The 21882-nt window shown below is 38.9% G+C and overlaps 1 protein-coding gene across 19 annotated transcripts in view; it reads left to right on the top strand.

Moving 5' to 3' along the window:
- The first annotated feature begins 5063 nt into the window (after positions 1–5063).
- The window catches only part of LOC105489205 (netrin G1), a 362022-nt gene continuing 345203 nt past the window's right edge, over positions 5064–21882 (top strand). For 3 of the 19 annotated variants that reach the window (XM_011753895.3, XM_011753882.3, XM_011753888.3), the window contains exons 1-2: positions 5064–5179; positions 13064–13835. In XM_011753895.3, coding sequence (XP_011752197.2) covers positions 13590–13835 — 246 coding nt within the window. In that variant the 5' untranslated portion in view covers positions 5064–5179; positions 13064–13589. Of the gene's footprint in view, positions 5180–5802; positions 6124–6317; positions 6448–7411; positions 7480–8682; positions 8711–13063; positions 13836–21882 lie in introns of those variants that run through there. The other 16 variants (XM_071070560.1, XM_011753883.2, XM_071070490.1 and 13 more) reach the window with 14 other exon arrangements.

The following is a 21882-nucleotide window of genomic DNA, read 5'->3' as shown; positions in this document are numbered from 1 at the left end:
CCTCCCCTCCCCTTCCCTTCCCTTCTCTTTTCTTTTCCTTTTCTTTGAGATAGGGTCTCCATCTGTTGTCCAGGCTGGAGTGTAGTAGCGTGATCTTCACTCAATGCAACCACTGCCTCCTGGTTCAAGTGATTCTCCTGCCTCAGCCTACAGAGTGGCTGGGACTACAGGTGTGCACCAACACCCTTGGCTAATTTCTGTATTTTCAGTAGAGATTGAGTTTCACCACACTGGCCAGGCTGGTTTTGAATTCCTGGCTTCAAGTGATTCCCCGACCTTGGCATCTCAAAGTGCTGAGATTATGGGCATGAGCCACCGCACCTGGCCTGTGTTTGCTATTTTTCTATCCTTGAACCATTTTTGCCCCATATTTGTGTGACAGTACAAGGATTGCCCACAGAGGCTACTAAACCAGAGAGGCTGCACTCTATTTTCCTTTGGGTCAGTGGCATGATACAGATCTTTGTGGACATTTAAGAGTGCACAAAAGGAGTCCCTAGACTTGACCATTAGAGCTACCTTTCCCTTAAGCTATCTCTAATATAATACTAAAGATGCACATTACAGTTTGATTGTTAGCACCTACCTAGACTTGAGAGCTTTGCATTTCCTCCAGCACCAAAGACAGTTCCCAGCAGGCCACAGGAGTTCCATCAATATTCATTAAATTGAGGAGAACTATTGGTATGGAATTGATGGAATGTTCTCTAAATGAAGCAAAGGGCATTCCTCAATCTTCTCTATGTATTTTCCTTCTCATTTTGAAAAGGCTAATTTTGTTGTTGTAGAGAAATTGAAATTATGAAAATTACATTTGAGGAAATCCACACAGCTGTTGATTTTTGAGGCTGAACTTTTTCAGCCAACACACTAGATTGTGGAATCTCCTGTTTTCAAAAAATAAGTTGAGGATATTAGACTGACAAACGAAGCTCAATAAAACATAAGCATATGGGAACCTATTAAGTTTGTTCAGAACATAGCATTATCCAAAACTGCTGGTGGGATGCCTTTATTTTTAATAGCCTTAGAAGAAAGATAAACTGTTAAACAAATATTGACTACGTGTTCTGTCTGATTCTCAAAGAAAATGAAATGGGTAATAGAAGCTCAGGGTGTCATGATTTTAAGAGACTCACCAGTTGCATAAAAACATTTAGTATCACATACTCAGAGCACAAAAATTAAAAAGTGATTTCTCTTGATTTTTTATGGATAAGAAGGGGTAAACAAAAAAAAAAAAAAAAAAAAAAAAAAAAAGGAAACGTTATTTTCCGTTAAACATTTCCAGGACTGGAATAGAGGAGAGACATAAAATACTTGACTAAAGTTAGTCATCTTTTAATTTAGCATGATTTCTCTTTAAAAATCCCTATTTTGCTCATTTAAAAATACGTATAATTTAACCAAGCAGCTAATTTTATTATTTCCAAACTATTTTACACAGTGCCATATACTAGAAAGTACATGGGTGCTAGAAGACATGTTCCTTGCATCAGTCACTAACTGGCAATGTCTTACACTATTTGCTAATTTTTGTGCTCCAGTGTCATTAACTCAGTAAATATGTGTGTTTTCTTACATTAAAAAATACGTCCTTTTGTCTGCTGTTAACTTTGAGAGGAACTAAATGAGACTGTTGGTATACATATGCTGAGCATGATCAGTTACTTGAATTGTTTGGGCCTGCAAATTTAAAGCTGTAAGAGAAGTACCTTGGTATTCCTATAATAGCAGGAAAATGCCAGTATAATCTATTTTATAGAGCCCAGACCAATGCTTAGGGCTTGCTGGAGGTTTAAATGTCAAAATATTTGAGCATTAAAAAAGCCTGTCAGGTAAGAAACTTCAAAACCTGTCAAAACTATACAGCTAATGGCTCTCTAGTAAAACATGTCCCTGAGCACAAAGTGAAGGCAAGAAAGCTGAAGGATATTTCTACTGGGACACAAGCAGCAGTTATAAACATCTACCACATAGTATATAATTGGTCAAATAGAACTTGGTCTTTGTTACGAAATAAATGTTTTGTTCCATACCTACCAAATTCATAAGTTGAAATCCTAACTCCTGATGTGATGGTTTTAGGGGGTAGGGTCATTGAGAGATAACTAAGTCATGAAGAAGATGCAGCCCTCATGAGTAGGATTAGTGCCCTGATAAAAGGGACCCCAGAGAGCTCCTTAGCCCTCCTTCCACCATGTGAGAATACAAGGAGTTAGTCTATTGTCTGCAACCCAGTAGGGGGCTCTTATCAGAACCTGACCATGTTGGCTCTATGATCTCAGATTTCCAGTCTCTAGAGCTGTGAGAAATAAATTTCTATTGTTTTAAAACCACTCAATCTATGGTCTTTGTTACAGCACCCCAGAGTGTCTAACGTGCCCATGATTTGGATATTTTAGACATCTACATATTAATTTAATATAGTAAGAGTTAACTCCTGTTACCAAGGAGGCCATGAATCGTGAGAATAAGCTAAAGCTATTCACACCCGCACTGGACATTTATCTTATACCTACATTATGTCAAGCATTTTAGAGTATTTATAAAAAAGGACACATGTCTTTTTGGACCAGATATATTGCAAATATGCCATCACTACCACTTTGGCATAATGAAGTTACAGGTATTGAAACAACCCTGCCAAATCTCTAAAGAGAAGATTTTTAGGCAGCTAAGAACCTAGAAAAATGAGCAACAATTAGAGACCTAACAAGATTACAAATAAATGGATATCTAAGTTGAAGAAGAATGAGGAATGTGTAGAAACCAGCCAAAGATCTAAAGCCAGGGAACTGAAAGACCAAACCATTCTTCTCCAAAAGGAAAAAGAAAAAAAAAAAAGTAGAGTTGAAAGGTTAAATAAAAACAGAAAAATAGTTTTTCCAAAGAAAGTTAAATATATATATGGCAAGAGAAAGCAAAGAATGATAAGGAAAAGTCGGTATGCCTTAAATAATTTCCGTTGGTGCCAATGAAATCTCTAAAGTCAATTTCTGATCAGTGTATATTATATAAACAAATATGCAAAGGTATATTGAGGAAAAGTGGTTTAATATACACATGTCAGTTTGGGGAAGTATATCAGATCTACTTAAAGTGCTTTTTTGGAAAAAATGTCCTTCTCACCTGATTGCTGCTGGAGGAGAGAACAAGATCTGGAAGGGAGGAGGTTTTAATGTTGAAAAGTCTCTGATGATTCTGATTTACTTCCTTGAGTTTAGATCCACATGTTTAGTTGGTGATTCACTGAGCTTCTGCAAAGGTCAGAGCACATGTTCCACAGAAAAACTCACCTCTGAAAGACTCTCCCACTCCTGTAGTGGGAGGTGTTACCTAATTGGAAAGGTTCTCATTTACATATCACACTTATTTGGGATTGCTGTCGGCCTCATAGTCAAAGGAATCCTGGGAATGATGGATGATACAGGAAGAGAGGAAGGGAGGTTAGTTCCAATATTTTGACAGATGAAAACAAGTATTTTTCCAGGTTGGGAGCCAAAATCACAAAGATCTTAGTGTATTCCAGAAGAGAATGTCCTAATCTCTGCATAGATTTCTTTTCTTTTTACTACAGAATGGCCTTAAATGACCAGGTAAAGTGGAGGATGAGAGTTCAGAAAGGCTTTCTTGCCTTCAGAGAAAAGGGCAAGAGAGAGGGGAAAGGCTGAGAACTGTCTGTATTTCAGGATCCAGGCCAAGGGGCCAACGAGAAATAAGAAGGCCACTCTTGGTATTGTTTCTTATATCCTATTGCCAAAGGCTCCCATAGAAAGAACTGGGCTGTAAGGGCCTGTGAAGGAGGATTAGGTGGTGAGTAACATCTCCGTATAGTCAGTGTATTTTAAACCTGGAAAGCATGGCCGGAGACACGGGGAAGAGCCAGACTTGACCACTGTCTAAGAACCCCTGCTAGGAGTTTCAGACCTACAGGTAACTCCTTTTTGCAATGTCAGCACTACAGGACAAAGGTGGGAAAGAGGAAAGCACATAAACCCCAGATTCCTGCACTCAGAGATTCAGAGGGCGGACTCACTGTGGCCTCTTAGGTGTTAAAGGGAAGGCCAGGGGTGCCTGAAATCCCTGCCCACTTTCTGGCTGCCCAGGGCCAAGGAGGGCCTGGTTATAGGCCCAACTCAATAAACTTTTCCCCCATGCATCCTTTTACCACACCACACTCAGTCATCACAGAAAAATGACCCAATTACTCAGCCTCCTACCTTAATTGTGGGACACACAGTGACTAAGTGTTCCCAATTGCCCATTTCTTCCCGCCCCAGCTTTGCCTTGACCAAACATGAGTCAGGCTTCTCTCCAGCAGGTCCCTGGACTTTAGCTTGCCCCCCAAATCTGAGCAAGAACTAAAATGTGAAACATTCACCGTTGTTAGCTTATCTTCCAAATTCTTGGACCACAGAGACACATTTCTTGTTCAACCATGAGGGTCTTGAAGCGAGTTTTTCTCCCATCTACTTGGCTTTCCCTGTTGCTTGCTCCCTTTATATATACAGGGGGGGAAAAAAAAGCCGATTTCTGTTTGGTTTTGAGAGGCTTGCAGATTTCTGAGATCAGAGCGTTTTCCCTGTTGCAATAGTCAGTCTTTCTAATGAAAGTCTCCCTATCTTATCTAAGTTCGGATTCGTTTCTGTTTGACGTTAATGTGTAGCTAAGAGTGATCCCAGGTGAGTCTGAGCCCACCTTGGTGGGGAATGAAGCCTAGAGCATCGGAGCATTTGTCTTTCTCTGAGAAAAGGCAAGGAAGCCTGAAATGCACAGCTCTCCCTTGAACTTCAACTTTCTAAAGGGGAATGAATTTCTAAAGGAGGAGGCTCCAGTCTAGGGCTGTAGGGGCCTCTGGGCAAAGGAAGTGCTGGTTGAAAAACACCATTGTGATCACTTCTAGCGGCGAAGGGTGTGTTTGGGAACGGTTTGGGGAGGGGACAGAAGAGAGAGGGTTGGGATGGACGGCAGCAGAAGTAGGAGGTACACGAGGAGTTACTGGTAACGGCGCTTCAGTGGAGGAGCCGGGGGGATGGGAAGCAGGGGGAGGGGGGCCCTGTTGCCTCAGCGCCCAGAGGTCGCGGAGCGGCAGCAGGGGCGGCCGGAGCAGCAGCAACAACAGCAACAACAGCGAGCGGGACGGAGTTAGGACCGCTCGGAGCGCACAGGTCTCGAGGTAGTATAAGGTTTGCTATCCTTCCACTTGCTGGCAGTTGCAGAAGAAGATCTGCTTTTTAAGTGAAACGTACATGCCACCCCTCCAAGGGCTGCGGCTTCCCCGGGCTTGCTTCTTTGCCGCTCCCCTTTCCGGCTCTAGCGCTCACTCTTTAATTGGCACTGGCCCCTAAGTTTGCCGGGAGCTCGCTGCCCGCTCGGAGCAGGGTCCCGGCCGGGCGCCGCGGGCGGGGGCGGGGAGCCCGGGAGCCGCAATCCAGAAGCGTCGTGGGCCATGTATATTTCATCAAACGGACTTTGGGTGCGTCGCGTCTCGCAGCCATCAGCGCTATGTGCAGTGACATTTCTGACTTGAGTGGAGGAATGCGCGAAGGAAGCCCGGGCGAAATTGGTACTAGAGGATCTTCTTGGCGCCAATGCTAATTGTCCTGATTTATGCCCCTTCTGACTAAGCTCAACGTCTTCATCTGAAATAAAATGAAAGCGGTGCCAAGCGGCATAGAACCGCCTGGCCGCTGGTTCTGATCCCCGGGAACCAGAAAATCGTCCTGCGGCTTGAAAAAAAAAAAAGAAAGAAAGAAAAAAAAAGAAATAGAAATAGAAAAAAGAAAAAATATCCCTCAGTAAAAGTTTAAGGCGAGAAGTGTCAGAAGCAGCGGCGCGAGGAGGCGCGGAGGAGAGCCGGCGAGCAGCGGACTGGGCTGGCACGACCTCCGAAGGCTGCAATCTCATTATTAATATCACTATATTTTTGGAGGGAGAGGCACCTTTCTCATCCTCTCTTCCTCTCCGCCCACCCTTACTCCCTCCCCCTCATCTACCTGTCAAAGTCACTGATCTTTTGCATTTCGGAAGAGGACGTCAACGGGAAGGAATTCCCCCTCTGGGTGCCGGCTCCAAGAGGGGGCGACGTGCAGGAGGCTCCCCCCGGGGGTGGAGGCGAAGGTAATTAAGCGGCGGGGAGTGGCGGGCCGGCGCTGGGTTCTCGGTTCTCGGGGTCCTCTCCCGCCGGCGGCCGGGCGCGATCGGGATCCCCGGGCTGCGGCGGTGGCGGCGGCTCGGGTCCTTACGCCCACCCCTCCCGCTCCGCCCGCTCCCTCCCCGGGAGGAGGCTCCGCGGGAGCTGCCGCCGCCCGCCCGTGCGCCGCCCGCGGGCTCCGCTGCTGCGGCCGCCGCCCGAGGCGGACCAGGCTGGCTGGGCAGGGCAGGGCCGCCGCCCCGCGCCGTCGGCTCGGCTCCCGCCCGGCGCAAGGGCAAACGAGCCACACGGTAAGTGCCCGCAGCTCGCCTCTCCTACTGCGACCCGCGCCTCTCGCCCATGCCCCTCTCCCCCGGGTTTCCCCATCCCCCTCCGCCCCCCCCCCCCCACCCGCTGCGATCCACAGGCGGGAGGGAAGGCTCCGGGTGGGCGAGGAACTTTGTAAAGCGCCCCGAGGAGGCAGCGCGCGGAGCCCTGCGCGCACACACACTGGCACACGCTCACACCCACACACAAGTCTTCCCCGGGGTGCGCCCCGGGCGGGTGATGCGTCCGCCTGTTATGTCCCGAGCCCAGGCGCGGGGTCTGAGCCTCCTTCCGCGGACTGACAGGCGCCCGGCGCTCGCTCTCTCTCACGCACACCTGGCCACACACATCGCTCAGGAGGATTGTCGTTATTTTTTCTTTCTTTCGCCAATTATATTTGTTTGGGGAAAAGCAAAACAAAAAGAAAAAAAAACAAAAACAAACAAACAACAACAAAAAAAACACTTGCCCTATTGCCGGCCTTGGGGATCTGGTGGCCACACCGAGGGCTTTTGAAGTCCCTTCTTTCAATCTCCTTTATTGGTGCGAGATTAAAGCATTACTATCCCATGTTGTGCAGCTGGGGAGAAAGGGAAATTGAAAGAGGGAGACTTGGTGTAGGAATGCTGTTTGGAATATTCTCTCATATTCTTTACTGGCATCATATTAATCGGTTGATGGATTCGGCTAGGGACATTGAATTGCTCTCCTGTATGGATCTGTGGATATCTATATATAATACAAATAATACCGAATATTATTGGGCCTAAAATAACCAATTAAGTGATTCATACAAGGAAAAACTTAGATATAAAAAGAAACTGCGCCCTCTGCTGTTAATTTTAGTACCCTCACCCGGGGACTTTTTTTTTTTTTTTTCCTTCAGGAATCCACTTAAGAGTAGGCTGTCATCTTACAGGGCAAGGGAAGAAAATTCCTAGCGGGGATTTTAAAGCAACTTTACTTGGAAAAGTCGCAGGTTGAGCTCCTATAGTTGCATCAGGTACAGATTTCCAGTGAGTAGAGGGTCCTCCTCTCTCCCCTCTTCTTTTTATACAGGGAATAATGGAGCCACTCCTCATAAGAAATTGTCAATCTTTGGAATGGAAAATTCTGAGTAAGATTCAGAACTCCACTAAACATATGGTGAATCTGGCAGTAGATTTGCTCTAGAAATAAGGCCCTGTTTTATGACTGAAAATACTAAAAGTTGTTTTATCTTACAGAAGTGAAAAGAAAAAAAACCCAGAAAGATCTTCCATTAAAGTCATTTATTCAGATACGCTTAATAGTTAAGCTTGTTGGAAAGTTTTACAAAAAATTTTTTTTTTCAGGCGAGGCTTTTCTGTTTTGTTTGTACCTTGAGGAGGATCTCTAGTGAGGGAATTAGCAATTCCACATTTCATTAAGTATTTTGGACTGTGTCACTTTGAATGCCTTACCCGCCTCCCTTTCTCTTTGGCAAAGGAAAAGCAACTCAGTAACTCTCCAAGATTCTTTTTGAAGATAAGCAACTTTCAGTTTTTCATTAAGATAGAATTTGGATCTCTGCATGTGGATCAACATGCAAGGAAAATGTGCATCTAGTATTTCACATGTAATGTTGTTCCAGGGATATATTTTCTTTTCTGGATTGCCATGAAATGAGATACATTTCACCACTGAAGACCACCATGAAGGCATTCAGGATTCTATGTAGTGAAATATTAATTTGGCGATATTTCCTATTGTGGAAATTAAGAGGGATAATCTTAAAACTTTTGTATGGAAACAGTTTATTTGAACATGAAGCTGGTTTCCTATTAGTATTTTTGTTTTGTCAGCTTTCACTGGGTGTATGTGTTAAAATGATTCAGGTTAGCCTTTTTAGGAGGAGGCAAATGTATTTTGCAGTTTCCTTTTGTATATTTGCAAGTGGTGCAAATACCTGTCTTTGCTTCCATTATTATTCTGAAACGTATCAGGTAATTTGTTTAAAAAGTTAAATCATTACACATTTATTTGATAGGTTTTCTAAGTGTCATAAAAATTTGGAGAGTTTTAGTTACAAAGGCATCAAGTCACTTGGAAAAAAGAAAATTGGATTCAACTTTGAAAACCAATTATATGTTAACATTGAAATATATGTGTGTGAATTATATTGCATAAGAGATTATATTAGTAAAGTCTTAGGTTAGTATGAGATTTAGCATACTTTAAAAAAATTTTTTTATTTGCAGAATCCAAAGTTCTGTTTCAAAACTTCAGGTGGGTGTAGATTTTCTTATATATGCATTTGAGACCTTAGATCCCTGAACTTCCCTGCATTAGAATTAAATATTTGTTTTTCATGTGGTAATTAAACTCCAGATTTCTTCTAGGCTTAACTGATTCTGAAATAGTTTTGGGTATTATCCCATCCTCAATCATCCTGCAAAACATGTACTATCTAATTTCTCGAATCAGTCTTCTCTCAATGAAAATAGAGATCTTTCAAATACCAAGGTGTGTTATTTAGGTTTATTAAGAATCTCATGATAGACAGTTACTCATAATACCCAATCAAGTGTGAGTAAGGTATGCCAATGATGTTGCAGTACATGTTAAATTCCTTATACTTTGAGAGACAGTTAACAAAAGGATAGAAGCATATGTTTTCCATTAAGATGACTAGAAAATGCTTTCTTCAGAACAAATAAGTGCAAAGAGCATTGAATACATGTTAAAATATCTTGTGTAATAAATTTCATTATGACTGCTGGAAGCTGCTAATTTTGATAGGTTATAATTTTGTATATCTTTATCTTTTTATATTTTCACTCAATGATGTATATAGTCAATTTTCCTTTTGTTTCTTCCCATTCAGAAAATGCATATTTATAAAATTCTTAATGTCTATGAGGAATGAGTCAATAGTTATGTATTTCAAGTACCCTTGAAAAGCTGAATATTTATGAAAGAAATAGCCTACTACCACCATTCCCACCTGCTAGTGAGGTTATATAATAAAATGAATGCTGTAAACCAGCTAGATTAGGAGATTTACTGATAATATCTTCCTCTCAGTTGATGAAATTGGCAATTGCTTTGGAATATAATTGCATAAAATATTAATCACTATTAATTCCATGTAATATTGTGGGAGGCTTTTTTTCTGATGAGAGAAAGGGCCTGCGAAAATGGCTTCTGCAAAATTAATCCAAGGTGGAAGGGAATTAGCTGCAGAATCCTGGACAAATACATGTTCTATGTGTGCAAAGGCATTTTATAGCCCATTTTAGTCGTGATCAATAATATCTATCAAATTGAGGGCCATGACATAATTGTATCTTTTTTCATTGGTTCTGCAAATTTATAGACTGGAGGTCTATGGGGTACTCACAACCTATTAATGGATATTTTTTATCAAAGAGGACTTCTCAGTACTTTAGTTCCCAAGTAGAGGTGATAGCATGATTTGATTACAGTGAGCTCCCAAGGTTTGCAAAGTGAAGAGGTAGAACTGGAGCTGCCCAGAGCTCTTCCGAATCTGTTCTTATTTAGGTGATATGGACACCTGAGACAAATTCAAAGGCCACGTCACTTCACAATTAGTTCAGTTATGGGCCAGAAGGGACAGGTTTAGTATGTTAAGTCCCCAAATACGTTATTCATTGTCCTTCTCATAATTGGTTTCCCTAGCTATTTGCTGTGATGACCTAGCTTTTAGAAGCTATTGATAATTTTAACCTGTTTGAAAGCACAGCAGATAGACAAGTGCCATTAAATAGTGGAGGTTAAGGTGTAAATAATATTCTATTTTTACATCATTGTAGTTTCTTTGAAAAATCTGTAATTATACTTTAATAACAAATTCCTGATTTTCAGAGGCTGCTTTTCCATTGTGTGTCATGGAAGTTCATAGATTTAATTTCTTACTAATTTGAAGTTAAGAGGATTTCTTTTGAAGTGTATGTGACACTGAAAAGTAAGAAAACCCTGAAATGCAGGATACATAATGATAGTACAAATATAAAAATTAGAATGAAATCAAATAATTATGTTAAATAACAGCTTAGTGTCCCTCTGCTCCTGATCTGTAATATGCCGTGGTCAATATCTTTTTCTGTGTCAATGGGAGCTCATTAAATGTAAACTCTACAGACTAACCGAGCCATGCCATATTAGTGCTTGCCAAAGCTTGACATTTTTAATACATTAATAATATGTCTGTAATGTAATGGAAAACCATTAATCACAACTGGTTATGTGCCAGAAATTTAAGCTATAATTGGCTGCTTCTTGTCAAAAATGTCTGTTGCACAGTCCTGCAACTGCCTAATATTCAAATATCTTGCACTCCTCTGCATTTTTCCTTGTCAGTTCTCTAAATTCGATCAATGGTGTAGTCCATAATTCTGTGTAATGACCATCATTATAATTCTGGTATACTTTAATGAGAATTCGTTATATTGGGATTGCTGTTCTGTCAGGAGATAGCAAAGGGTTCATGTACATTTCCTTAGTGTTCAAATGTATGGTCACCCTTTATTTTGTGGTTGCAGTAATGCAAAATGTGGTTGAGGACAGAGTAACCGAGAATAAATGGATGAGGAGAATATCATTTGTTGGTTAAAAAAGAAAGTGAAGACTAATCTCCAGGAAGCACTCAAATATATTTAAAGTGGTATTTTCAAACTAATATTAAAAATAAACACACAATGCTCACTCCATTCAAACTCAAAACAGTCAATTCCAGGTCTTCAAGATTATATCATTCGTGATAAATAAATTATTGTGTATTTGAAACTAAGAATTAAAGTTAATAATTTCTGACCTAGTAGATTTTACACTGCTTCAGTTATAATACCTACATCCCCCCGCCCCTTGGAAAGTATTTGTTTCCTCTTATAAAAACTAGTAAACACAGTTGAAAAAGTCATCTCAAAAATGTAAATTTGCATCACTTTAACACCTTCTCAGATTATTAATTGTCAAATTGTTGGATGTGTCTGAAAATATCAACTTAAAATTACTAATGAATCTGAAAAAAAGCAGAAGGCTGTAGTAGCCACAACACATGCTTCTCTGATTTTTTTTCTTTTTAGCTTAAGATTTCAAAATGTGCTTTACACAGTATAGTCTCTAGGTTACAAGGAAGAGGCCGATTCAAATCTGTAGTTTATACATGTTTAGACAAACTACTGATTATTGCTTCATAGGAACTCAAATATTCAACACTTTTTCTAATAGCAAATATCACAAATTGCAGCTGTATGATAACATTTTATGAATTGAATATAATGAAAATTGCACTTGCATCCATAAAGCAATTATTATAAATTACTTTGCTATGGAAACACAATTCAACCATCTGTTGGCATTTCATAGTCTCTGTGGCTTAGTTCATTTTAAGATGGTACATTATTTAAATATAATGAATTCCCTTTATAAGATTGTTTGAAGATAGTGAACTTCCATATTTCAACCGTTTAATGTGAATTGAAGGGTCTATAATAGAATTTTCTAAAATTGTAGGCTTTTTTTGTCCTTTTTGCATTGCTTAAAATCAGTTAACTTTTAGACTATAAATATAAATAATCTAATTAAGAAAATATATTTTTTAATACCTGGTTTCCAAATGTTAGCATTTGTTTAGATTTTGATAGTGATCTCTAAATAGAAAAGTGGCCACTTAAACTCACCAATGACTTGTAGCCATAGTTATGTAGGGTGCATTATCAGTTAACCAAAAGTGCTTTTACACAATAATTTTTATTTTCTCTTAGAATTAGTGCCATATTATTCTGCTTCATGGCCTGTTAACTCACCCTCGGCTATTTTTATATGTGCATTTTAAATTGTGCATTTTACTACAGAGCTTTTAGTTTTAAAGCAGCTTACAATATTTGCCTTTGGGACAAATTCTCTTCTGTTGCAAAAGGTAACGGCAAATGCACATGTAATGGCTATAAAAAGATGTAAAAATATAGAAAATTCTTATGAAAGGAAATTTTGCTCCTTTGGTTTTATTTTTGAATGTTTTTTTAGAGAGCCAAGTTATCTTTATTACTAAATGCAACTAAACAAAATATGCTAAATTCTTCAAATATAATGAGCAAATCCACAGGGACAGGCTTATGCTACCAATGCTGATTTTCACTCCAGCAAACAAAAGCTAAGAAATGTACAAGGAATTTGGAGATTTTTAGGGTCTCTTTGTCAAGAGACAAAAGGGATATAAGTTGTTGTCGTATCTTTGTCATCATTATAAAAGCGCTCATTTACCCCATTGTTCTCTTGGAAGATTTTCTAGCACTGCAGTGTATGAGAAATGTTCAAATCTAGCTGCTTGCTCTCAGTTTTGTCAAGATGGAAATGTAATTTTTGAAGTGAAAACCTGTAACTCACACACACGTGTCTGTCTTTGTTATGGAAGAGTTAAATCCTTCATATCGAAATTCTCCCCAATGTGAATGATTTCCATGGTTTGCTCATTCTAGCAAAACAGCTGAGTAAAGGTTATCCGTATTACACCAATTTGCTTTATATTGCATCAGACCTCCAAAATGTCAACATATTGTACGTTTCGTAATACATTGATTCTGGGACAATAACTCTTACTCTTATTGTTTCTAAAAGGGTGTTGGTGCCAGAAGAAAAGAATGATTGATGGGAAACAGACACTGGGCTATGGACACTCATCCTTTTGCTTCAGATACTGATATCTCAGCCTGCCTGAGCGTCCCTTGTGAGCTGTGAACATTGAGGATCACTCAGGGTTATCGGATGTACAACGGGAGAGCCATCACTTTGCTAAATTATTATCTGCAGTTGGACATATTTTACAAAAACCAAACTAGACCTGAGTCTAATAGATATGTTCTAGGACAAAGAAAAAGCTACAAGTTGTTAACGCCTAACACACAAGTATGTTAGGCTTCCACCAAAGTCCTCAATATACCTGAATACGCACAGTATCTTAACTCTTCATTTTCGGTTTTGGGATCTGCTTTGAGGTCCCATCCTCATTTTTTAAAAGAATACACAGACCTACCTACCCATATACATACATACATATATGTACATATATGTAAACTAGACAAAGATCGCAGATCATAAAGCAAGCTCTGCTTTAGTTTCCAAGAAGATTACAAAGAATTTAGAGATGTATTTGTCAAGATTCCTGTCGATTCATGCCCTTTGGGTTACAGTGTCCTCAGTGATGCAGCCCTACCCTTTGGTTTGGGGACATTATGATCTGTGTAAGACTCAGATTTACACAGAAGAAGGGAAAGTTTGGGATTACATGGCCTGCCAGCCGGAATCCACGGACATGACAAAATATCTGAAAGTGAAACTCGATCCTCCGGATATTACCTGTGGAGACCCTCCTGAGACATTCTGTGCAATGGTGAGGTAACCCTTTTACATCAAATATTTCATATAAATAGAGTCTAATCGCATATACATACAGATGTGGTGAGTGTGAAGACAATTCATGCAATAAGTTGAATCTGCAGGTGGCAGATTTGTGTTAAAAGGCTAGTTTCTTTCTCAGGGGAGGCTTACCCTGCCTGGAATTACAATTTGCACACTGTGATTGATGCCCTGGAAGGAACTTACTTTCTGCTTCCCTGAAAACCAATAGTTTCACTAAGGGAGATATACTATCGCATATATTATAAAAGAAAAAGTCCAGTTGAAGGTTAAATTTTAGATTGGAGGTTAGAAATATGATTAGGTCATATCTGTCATGTTAAGGATAAAATGCATTGGCAAACCAACTTTAAAAACACAAATGTTTCTTCACATATGTGTATAAAGCCAGTCCCAAATTCTGTAGTTCAAGGAGAGACTAGATCTCATAATTATCTTCATCAGGAGGCGGCTATGATTTGGGAGTCCTTGGTTAGGAGATCAGCAAGAACAAAAATAGAGGAAAGAGGGACTAAAGCCTTGTGAGAGGTTTTTCCAGAAAAATCTTATTTGCCAACTCCCCTTATTGTCAAGGTCATAGTTTTCTATGTATATTTTAAAGATGACTTTTGGAACATAGAAAACTTACTTGCTGAAAAGCAAGGGCTCAGCATGTATAAATTCAGATACTTTTTTTTTGATAAGCAAAGTTACAGAATTCATTTTTCTCATGGCTTATTTTTTTTCCTGCATAGAAAGTTAAATACCATGTGAAAAGGTAATGTTAGGGTAACACATTGAATTTTTATGAAAGACATAGCTGACAATATTTCTATAAGTATTAGTAAAGAGGCTGGTGATTAAAATGGTATACATTAATGTGCTAAAGAGTTAAGATGGTGAGTTTATTTGGTTTATGTTTTTTTTTTTTCTTTTTGTTATAGGTGGTTTTTATTTCACACAAGAACTGTGATCCCATTTTTCTCCACATAACAGATATAATTGTATGGCAGATTTTAATAGTAATCTTACCTGACTATATTATCTTGAGCCTGGCCTGGCATTTTCAGGATAGTGATACTATTAATCAAAGTAGCATCTGTTCACAGTCCCCAGTGAGTTAAATTATCATAAGATCATCTTAGACCTAGCAGCATAAAAAAGGTTTTGTAACAGGAAACAATTTTGAGCAATAAAGAGTGTTTTCACCTTAAAGCTAAGGGCTTGCCATTTTTCAGAAGTGCCTTTGGGGACTGGTTTGAATTATAGTCCAAACCTGATTTTGTGGAGAGTGAGAAAAAGCACTTGGCTATTAGGTGTCACTGTGACTAAAGTGCCCTGAAAGACTAAATATTTCCAAGAGAGGACCCATCTCTCTGGGAACAGGTATGTGCTGTGCAAAGAAGTTGCATTTTGGAAAGCAGAGACTTCCAGAGAAGGAGTTTATTCAAACACATTAGCAAAATCATAATAAATCTGTAAAGGAGCAGAGACATTTGTGGAGGCTTTATGTGAGGTCTTTAATAATTTCTCATAAAAGGTCAACTATAAGAGCTCATTATTGATGTGGATTGAAATTGCTGTTTGGGTGATAGGTTGTGTAGTCTTCTACTCCTTATAGCAGAGGATGAGTTCCGGGCCAAGTCTGCATATTACTGAGAACATTCTAGCTCTATATATTGGTTTACATGACACTTGTAACAACATGTCCCTTCTGGAATTGTTTAATAATTTCCAGATCTAAGTAAAATAGCAAATTTCCTTTCCCAGGGTGCTGTTTTCCCTCTTACAGGCCCTGTGTGATGTTTTTAAGGTGTGATCTGTGGGTGCAGCTTCCCTGATCTCAGTCTCTGGCCAGAGCATGCTTGTTCAGCACTCCTCCTATCTGTCATGTTGAAGGGTTTACTTGGTGTCTTCAGCTTGCCTCTTTCTCCCATCATGAGTGCAAAGGGCATGTTACAGATCTTCCCATGTCTGCCTTTCAAAGGGACATGGTCTAAGGTATTTAAACGAGTCAATTCCTCTCAGTCCATTGGCTAAGTGATGTTAGAGACCAAATGGGAAAAAAGAATTAAAATATCCCTCAGCTTTCTCAAGTGCAGTAACGTGTATACTTTGTATGATCACATGAGACTCTGCAGGACAGTCTTTAAAACGCTGCATCTTAGAGTGACGCAGATATTTCGAAGCCCTGGGGGATGTAAACTTGTCATTGGACAGAATGGTTTTCCAAGGGAGAATGTAAGATTTGTGAAATGTTGCCTATCAATGCTTAATTTGTATTCCTTAATATGCATATGATTGGCATAACAAATTTAATAATCTATCCTTTAAATATACACCTTGGGACTATTTGTATGCATATTATATACCACGTCAATGGTAATGGCCTAATATAGCAACTCTTCCTCTCTGCAGTTTTGGATGTTCCATAAAACTCTTTAGTGTGAGGATTCCTGACACAAGGTTGGGAAACTGTCTCAGGATGCTGTCCTATCAAACCTGTTTAGGTACTCCGTAGCCCAGGGTGTAATGGGGATCCATAAAGTCATTTGTGTTATGACTTATGTGTTCTCCCCTCCTTGACACTTGCATCCATACCTGCTCCCTCAGAGTCGTTATGGCCTATTATATCAGGGGAGCTGCCACATGAATACAGCCACCGGTTAGCCCCATATGTAAAGGTTTGCTGCAAAATTGTTCCAGTAATCACTTGTTCAGCTAGTGACACTCCTATTAGCTGTGGCTATAGCTGTTCTGAGCACCAAGGGAACATGTGCTGAGAGAAATACCTATAATTCCTCAGGCCGATTTTTTTAATATAAAGTTGAAGTTCATTGGCATTGCATTAAGAGTCCGTGTTGCTGCTTTTTTCATTGACTTCATCATTATATGCCAGTGACTATCCATTAATGTTGCATTTATTTTAATATAGAGTAAAATGTCGGGGAAAAAAGGAGCATATGGATTCCATTTAACAATAGATCTCTGCTTATTAACCTGGATGGCATAGTTAATAAATCTTCAATGTGAAGTACTTTAAAATTGTTCTGTATTAATTGTACCAGTATTTATAAACATTAGTTTTTCAGGAGAGCACTGCCATTTCTATTAATCATAGTGGATAAGGAAGATAAATGTGTGTATGTATATATATATATGTGTGTGTGTGTATGTATATACACATATACATATACATATATATACACAAATTGTGTATATTTAAAAACATACATTTTCTTTTTAAGTTGATGTATTCCTTTTGAGTTGATGATGGCTAAAGACAATCTCTGTTTTCATCAATGGGGAAGAATCTGAAGGGAAGGCGGGGGTTAACCCTCTTTTTTAGGCTGGGAGAACACATTTGAATAGATCCTATCTTTTCAGCCACATTGAAAGCTTCAGGTGGCAGAGCTTTGTCAGGAAACACAGATCATTTAGTGACTACAATTTGTTTCAATTTGCATAAAGAGCAGAGAGGATGATCTGAACCTGTGTGTAAAGCTGAAGTGACAACACAAAGCTATGACTTTTTCTTTGTGTTTAGACAAAGTTAGCTGTCATATCTTGCGTACACCCCAGTGGCTTAAAAATGGCAAAATTATCTGCAATTATCTCTAGCCTGCAGCTAATTTTCTGGATAAGTTAAACAGATGCTTTGAAAAGGAGCCTACAGACGGAAGAACTCATGTGCGTTTGTACAATTTATGGTGCAGAAGTGCTGATGACTGTAGAAATGGAAGCCCTTGAGTGCTGCTATGGATTTCAGAGCCAATCAAAACTAAATTAGGAAACAAAGATTATTAAAAAGTCTTCTGTGCATGTAATTTTGGCATAATATTATGAGGTGGACATTAAATGTTTCCCTTGGAGACGTTCAGCATCATTAATGCAGCATGCCTTTAATTACAAGTAGACTCATATTACTAAAAAATTGGAGAAAATAAAGTACTCTGAGGTATAGTTAGCAATAACCTCATTATGTTTACTGAAATAATTAAAAGAAAAGGTATAATTTTTCTAAATAAAATGTCAGAATGTGAAATGAAAATGGATTTTCCTTAGGAAATTTACTAATGCGTGCCTGTGCTCTCGATAGGCATTTATTTAAGGACCTTAACAGATCTATTAATGATCATTCCATATTGTGCTATTTCTAGATAGACTTCTATTATGAAAAAAAAACCTTAATTATTGTAAGCATTGTGGGGAGAGCATATTTCATTATGTTCCAATGGAATTTACAGAAGTGGTAGAAAGTCTTTGTGTTTTGTGGTTTCAAAGGAACCCTGAGAGATGAGTGACTGGTAACTCGTAGTCTCAGGGCTATCTATAACTTCAAGTTCTGATTTACCTTTGGCTCAGGTTGCCATCTGGTGGCTATCAGGTGGCCCTTGAGAAATTAATTTGATAAACTCTGTTACATTTTCAATGACAATTACTATCAATTTTCCAAAACCTGGAAATGACATTGACTTATATAATAATCAAATAATCTTAAAAATACACTCTGTTCACATGAAACATAATTCAGTAAATGAATGAAGTTTTAATAACAGTGACACCTTTCATTTGAACTGACTTATCCCTTAATTATGCCAAAATGGAATTTTTTAAAACCTTCAGTTCTTTCATTATTAACACTTCATTGTTATTAGTTCATTATTTAGACTTATTTCTTAGAAAAGTTTAACTCATGTTTGGAATGAATTAAGTTCCAAGGAAATCAGTCTTTCTGATATACTACTATATCAAGTATTTCCTTTCTGAGGAGTGTACAATAGCTCCTTATGATCTATTGCATCATGTCTAAAGTACTCTACCTGTTTTTTGAATTTGGGAGCATATAGCCTATTGCCCACTACTTCTCATCAGGACTCTATAGCATCTCCAGGGGACTATGACTGGCAATCTGATTGGAAGGGGACAACTGGATTTGAGTTGAAACTGCCTTGGCATAGCATGCATGGCTTGTTGGGGAGGTCTTAGAAAGGAGCTGATGAAGATTATGGCAAAGGCAACAAAACCTAAAACCACCTCATGTCATTTATTGTCCCAGATAGTGTGCGTAAGTGCTCTTTGTTGAGCTAAAGCCTCACAAATATTACTGCAAACCATCGTGTGCAGAGTGAAGTGAGCAGAGCATTCAGCACATGCGAAACCTAGTGGTGGTGGAGATAACCAAAGTCAAATAGCATATGGTCGTTGCAGCCAATGGAAGTCCTGAGCAAAAATAATACAAAGTAGTGTTTATTCAGAGGGTAGAAGAATAGAGAAATAAGATCAGCACTCAGAATTTAAAGGTGAAATATTATTTTGCAACATGTCAAAGGGCCACTTGGAAAATACTATCTGGTAGCCAAATGCCTAATATTAAACAGTGCCAGAAAAGGAGAAAAAAAGGCTGGGTTGGCCAAGTGTGGTGCCTCACACCTGTAATCCCGGCACTTTGAGAGGCTGAAGTAGGTGCATCTCTTGAGTCTAAGAGTTCAAGACCAGCCTGGGCAACAGAAAGAAACCCCATCTCTACAAAAGTTAGCCAGACATGGTGACATGCACCTGTAGTCCCAGCTACTTGGGAGGCTGAAGTGGGGGGATCTCTTGAGCCCAGGAGGTCAAGGCTGCAGTGAGCCAAGATCACGCCACTGCACAACAGCCTAGGCAACAGAGCAAGACCCTGTCTCAAAAAATCAAAAACAAAAACAAACAAACAAAAAAACTGGGTGGAGCAGATGGTGGCACAGTGTTTTAATGACTGCCTGGTGGCCTGGTTAATGGTTAATGGTGGCCTGGTTAACTTCTTATATCTGGCAGATACGGCCAGGATGGAAGAGGAACAACACAATAAAGAACCTGATATATATATCAGGTTGAAATATCTATATCTATATCTATATCTATCTATCTATATATATTTCAAATATGCATATATAGTTATTAATTTAAGAGATACCAGAATATGTTGAGTAAAACAAATATGGCTTATCTACCTGGAACTCCAATTTCACATTAAGATTAGGGGAAACATTTAACCGAATGCAGAGATGCAAGATTTTTAAAGGTGAAATATGAGACCTCAAAATAGTGACTGCTTTGCAGTGGAATACTGAAGTTACTTCCTTTGTCCCCCAGGAGATAACCTTGTCTGATTTTAGTCTACAGGATCATCACTTGCAAAGTGTGAGAAGTATTGTCCTAAAACATGAGTCTCTCTGGACTGTTTTGAAGTACAATGGACATATTCCCCAGAATTTTGGAAGGCTTGCTCTGCTTTTCTTTGATTTTGTTTTGTTTTGTTTTGTGTTTAACATGGGCTTTAGGATGGTTTCTTGATCCTCTGATTTTGAGGACTAGTGTTATCACCATGAAGCCCTTTACTTCATGTCATCTCTTGTCTCTAGGAGGACAAGCAGAAGACATTCCTTTTGTTTAGCATAGTCCGTGCTCTTCTCCACTTACTCTGATGCCACCTATCTTTCAATGTCTAGCTCAAGTTAATTTCAGGTCATATAATTCTCTTGACTTTTTAACTCTTGTTAAATCTATCTATCTATCTATGTAATATGTATATATCTGTATATCTAGAGAGACATATATAGTAGCCAGCACTGCCTGTGTACTCAACTGTATTCCACCATTTAACACCTCATTAGATCTTATTGATTTATACACCCACATACACATTTTCTTCGTATGTTTACTGTATTCTGACTCTTTAAGTGGGTCATTACTCTTTAAGTGGGATGATATGTGAGAGAGCCGCCACACTTGCTAATGCATAGTAGGAATTCACTAAAGACTGTATATTATATTGTTTTTTATTTCTCATAGCATTTAACATACTCCTAGGCAGCAAATACATGATAACATGGTTCTAGCTAATTAATTGATTTGAATATTGTAAAGTCATGCACCACATAATAATGTTTTGGTAAATGAGGGACTGTTTATACTACAGAGGTCTCATGAAATTAAAATGCTGTATTTTTACTGTACTTTTTCTATGTTTAGGTAGATTTGGGTTCACGAATACTTAACATCATGTTATAGTTGCCTATAGTATTCAGTATAGTGACATGCTGTACAGGCTTGTAGTCTAGGAGCAATAGGCTACACCATATAGCCTATGTGTGTGTAGCAGGGTACATCATCTAGATGTGTGTAAGTACACTCTATGATGTTCACACAATGAGATCACCTAATGACACATTTCTCAAAATGTATCCCTGTCATAAAGTGACACATGCCTGTATTTGATTACCATAATGTTTTCTATTTCTTGAACACATTTATCATAAATCTAGTGTTTTACTCTGTAAATTAAGAGGCAATTAGCAAAATTTAGCTACCGTACTTGGGCAGCTTATGCTGCTCTCAAAAAAGAAATTGTAGAGGCAAAATCTACTCTGAACTCACATACTGAAATCTCTCTTTCTCTAGACTATATATGAGATTTATATTTTCTATTTCTAATTAAATATAGGAGGTTTGGTGTGTGAGGAAATAAGAATCTGTTGAGATAAAGAAGACTGTCCTGATTTATGTCCAGCACAGCATTATAACCAATGGAAAAAAGAATGAAAATAACATCAAGATATCAAAGTGAAAAGGCCATTAAATAAAATATTGTTTAGCCACATAATAGAATATGTATAACTATTAAAGTAATATTTCTGAAGGATATACAATGACAAAAATAACGTGGAAAACATAGTAGTAATTTTTTAAAAGAATGATATGGCAAAATGATTTCAATGCTGTGTCTTTTTAGGATGTTGAGCTCATTGTATTGTATTTAATTGAGGCTAAAAAGGTAGGGCTGCACTCCTGTGTGGTCCAGGGATGGAACTGCCGTTGAATGTATACTCCGTGTCAGTCATGGGCAAAGAGTTGTCAGGGAACTTAGGCAGGTCCCTCTCTCTGGTCATTGCTCTCTTTTGTCTGTGCTTCTGGAGGAAGAAGGAAGATAGCCTTGACCACACGGTATTAAGCGAAGTCAGGAGATCTCTTTGGAAGCAATAAGCTGAAGATGAGTAAATTAC

Source organism: Macaca nemestrina, chromosome 1 (assembly GCF_043159975.1).
Source record: "Macaca nemestrina isolate mMacNem1 chromosome 1, mMacNem.hap1, whole genome shotgun sequence".
Lineage (NCBI taxonomy): Eukaryota > Metazoa > Chordata > Mammalia > Primates > Cercopithecidae > Macaca > Macaca nemestrina.
Note: the sequence above shows the minus strand (reverse complement) of the source record. Positions and strands in the feature narration are given on the sequence as shown.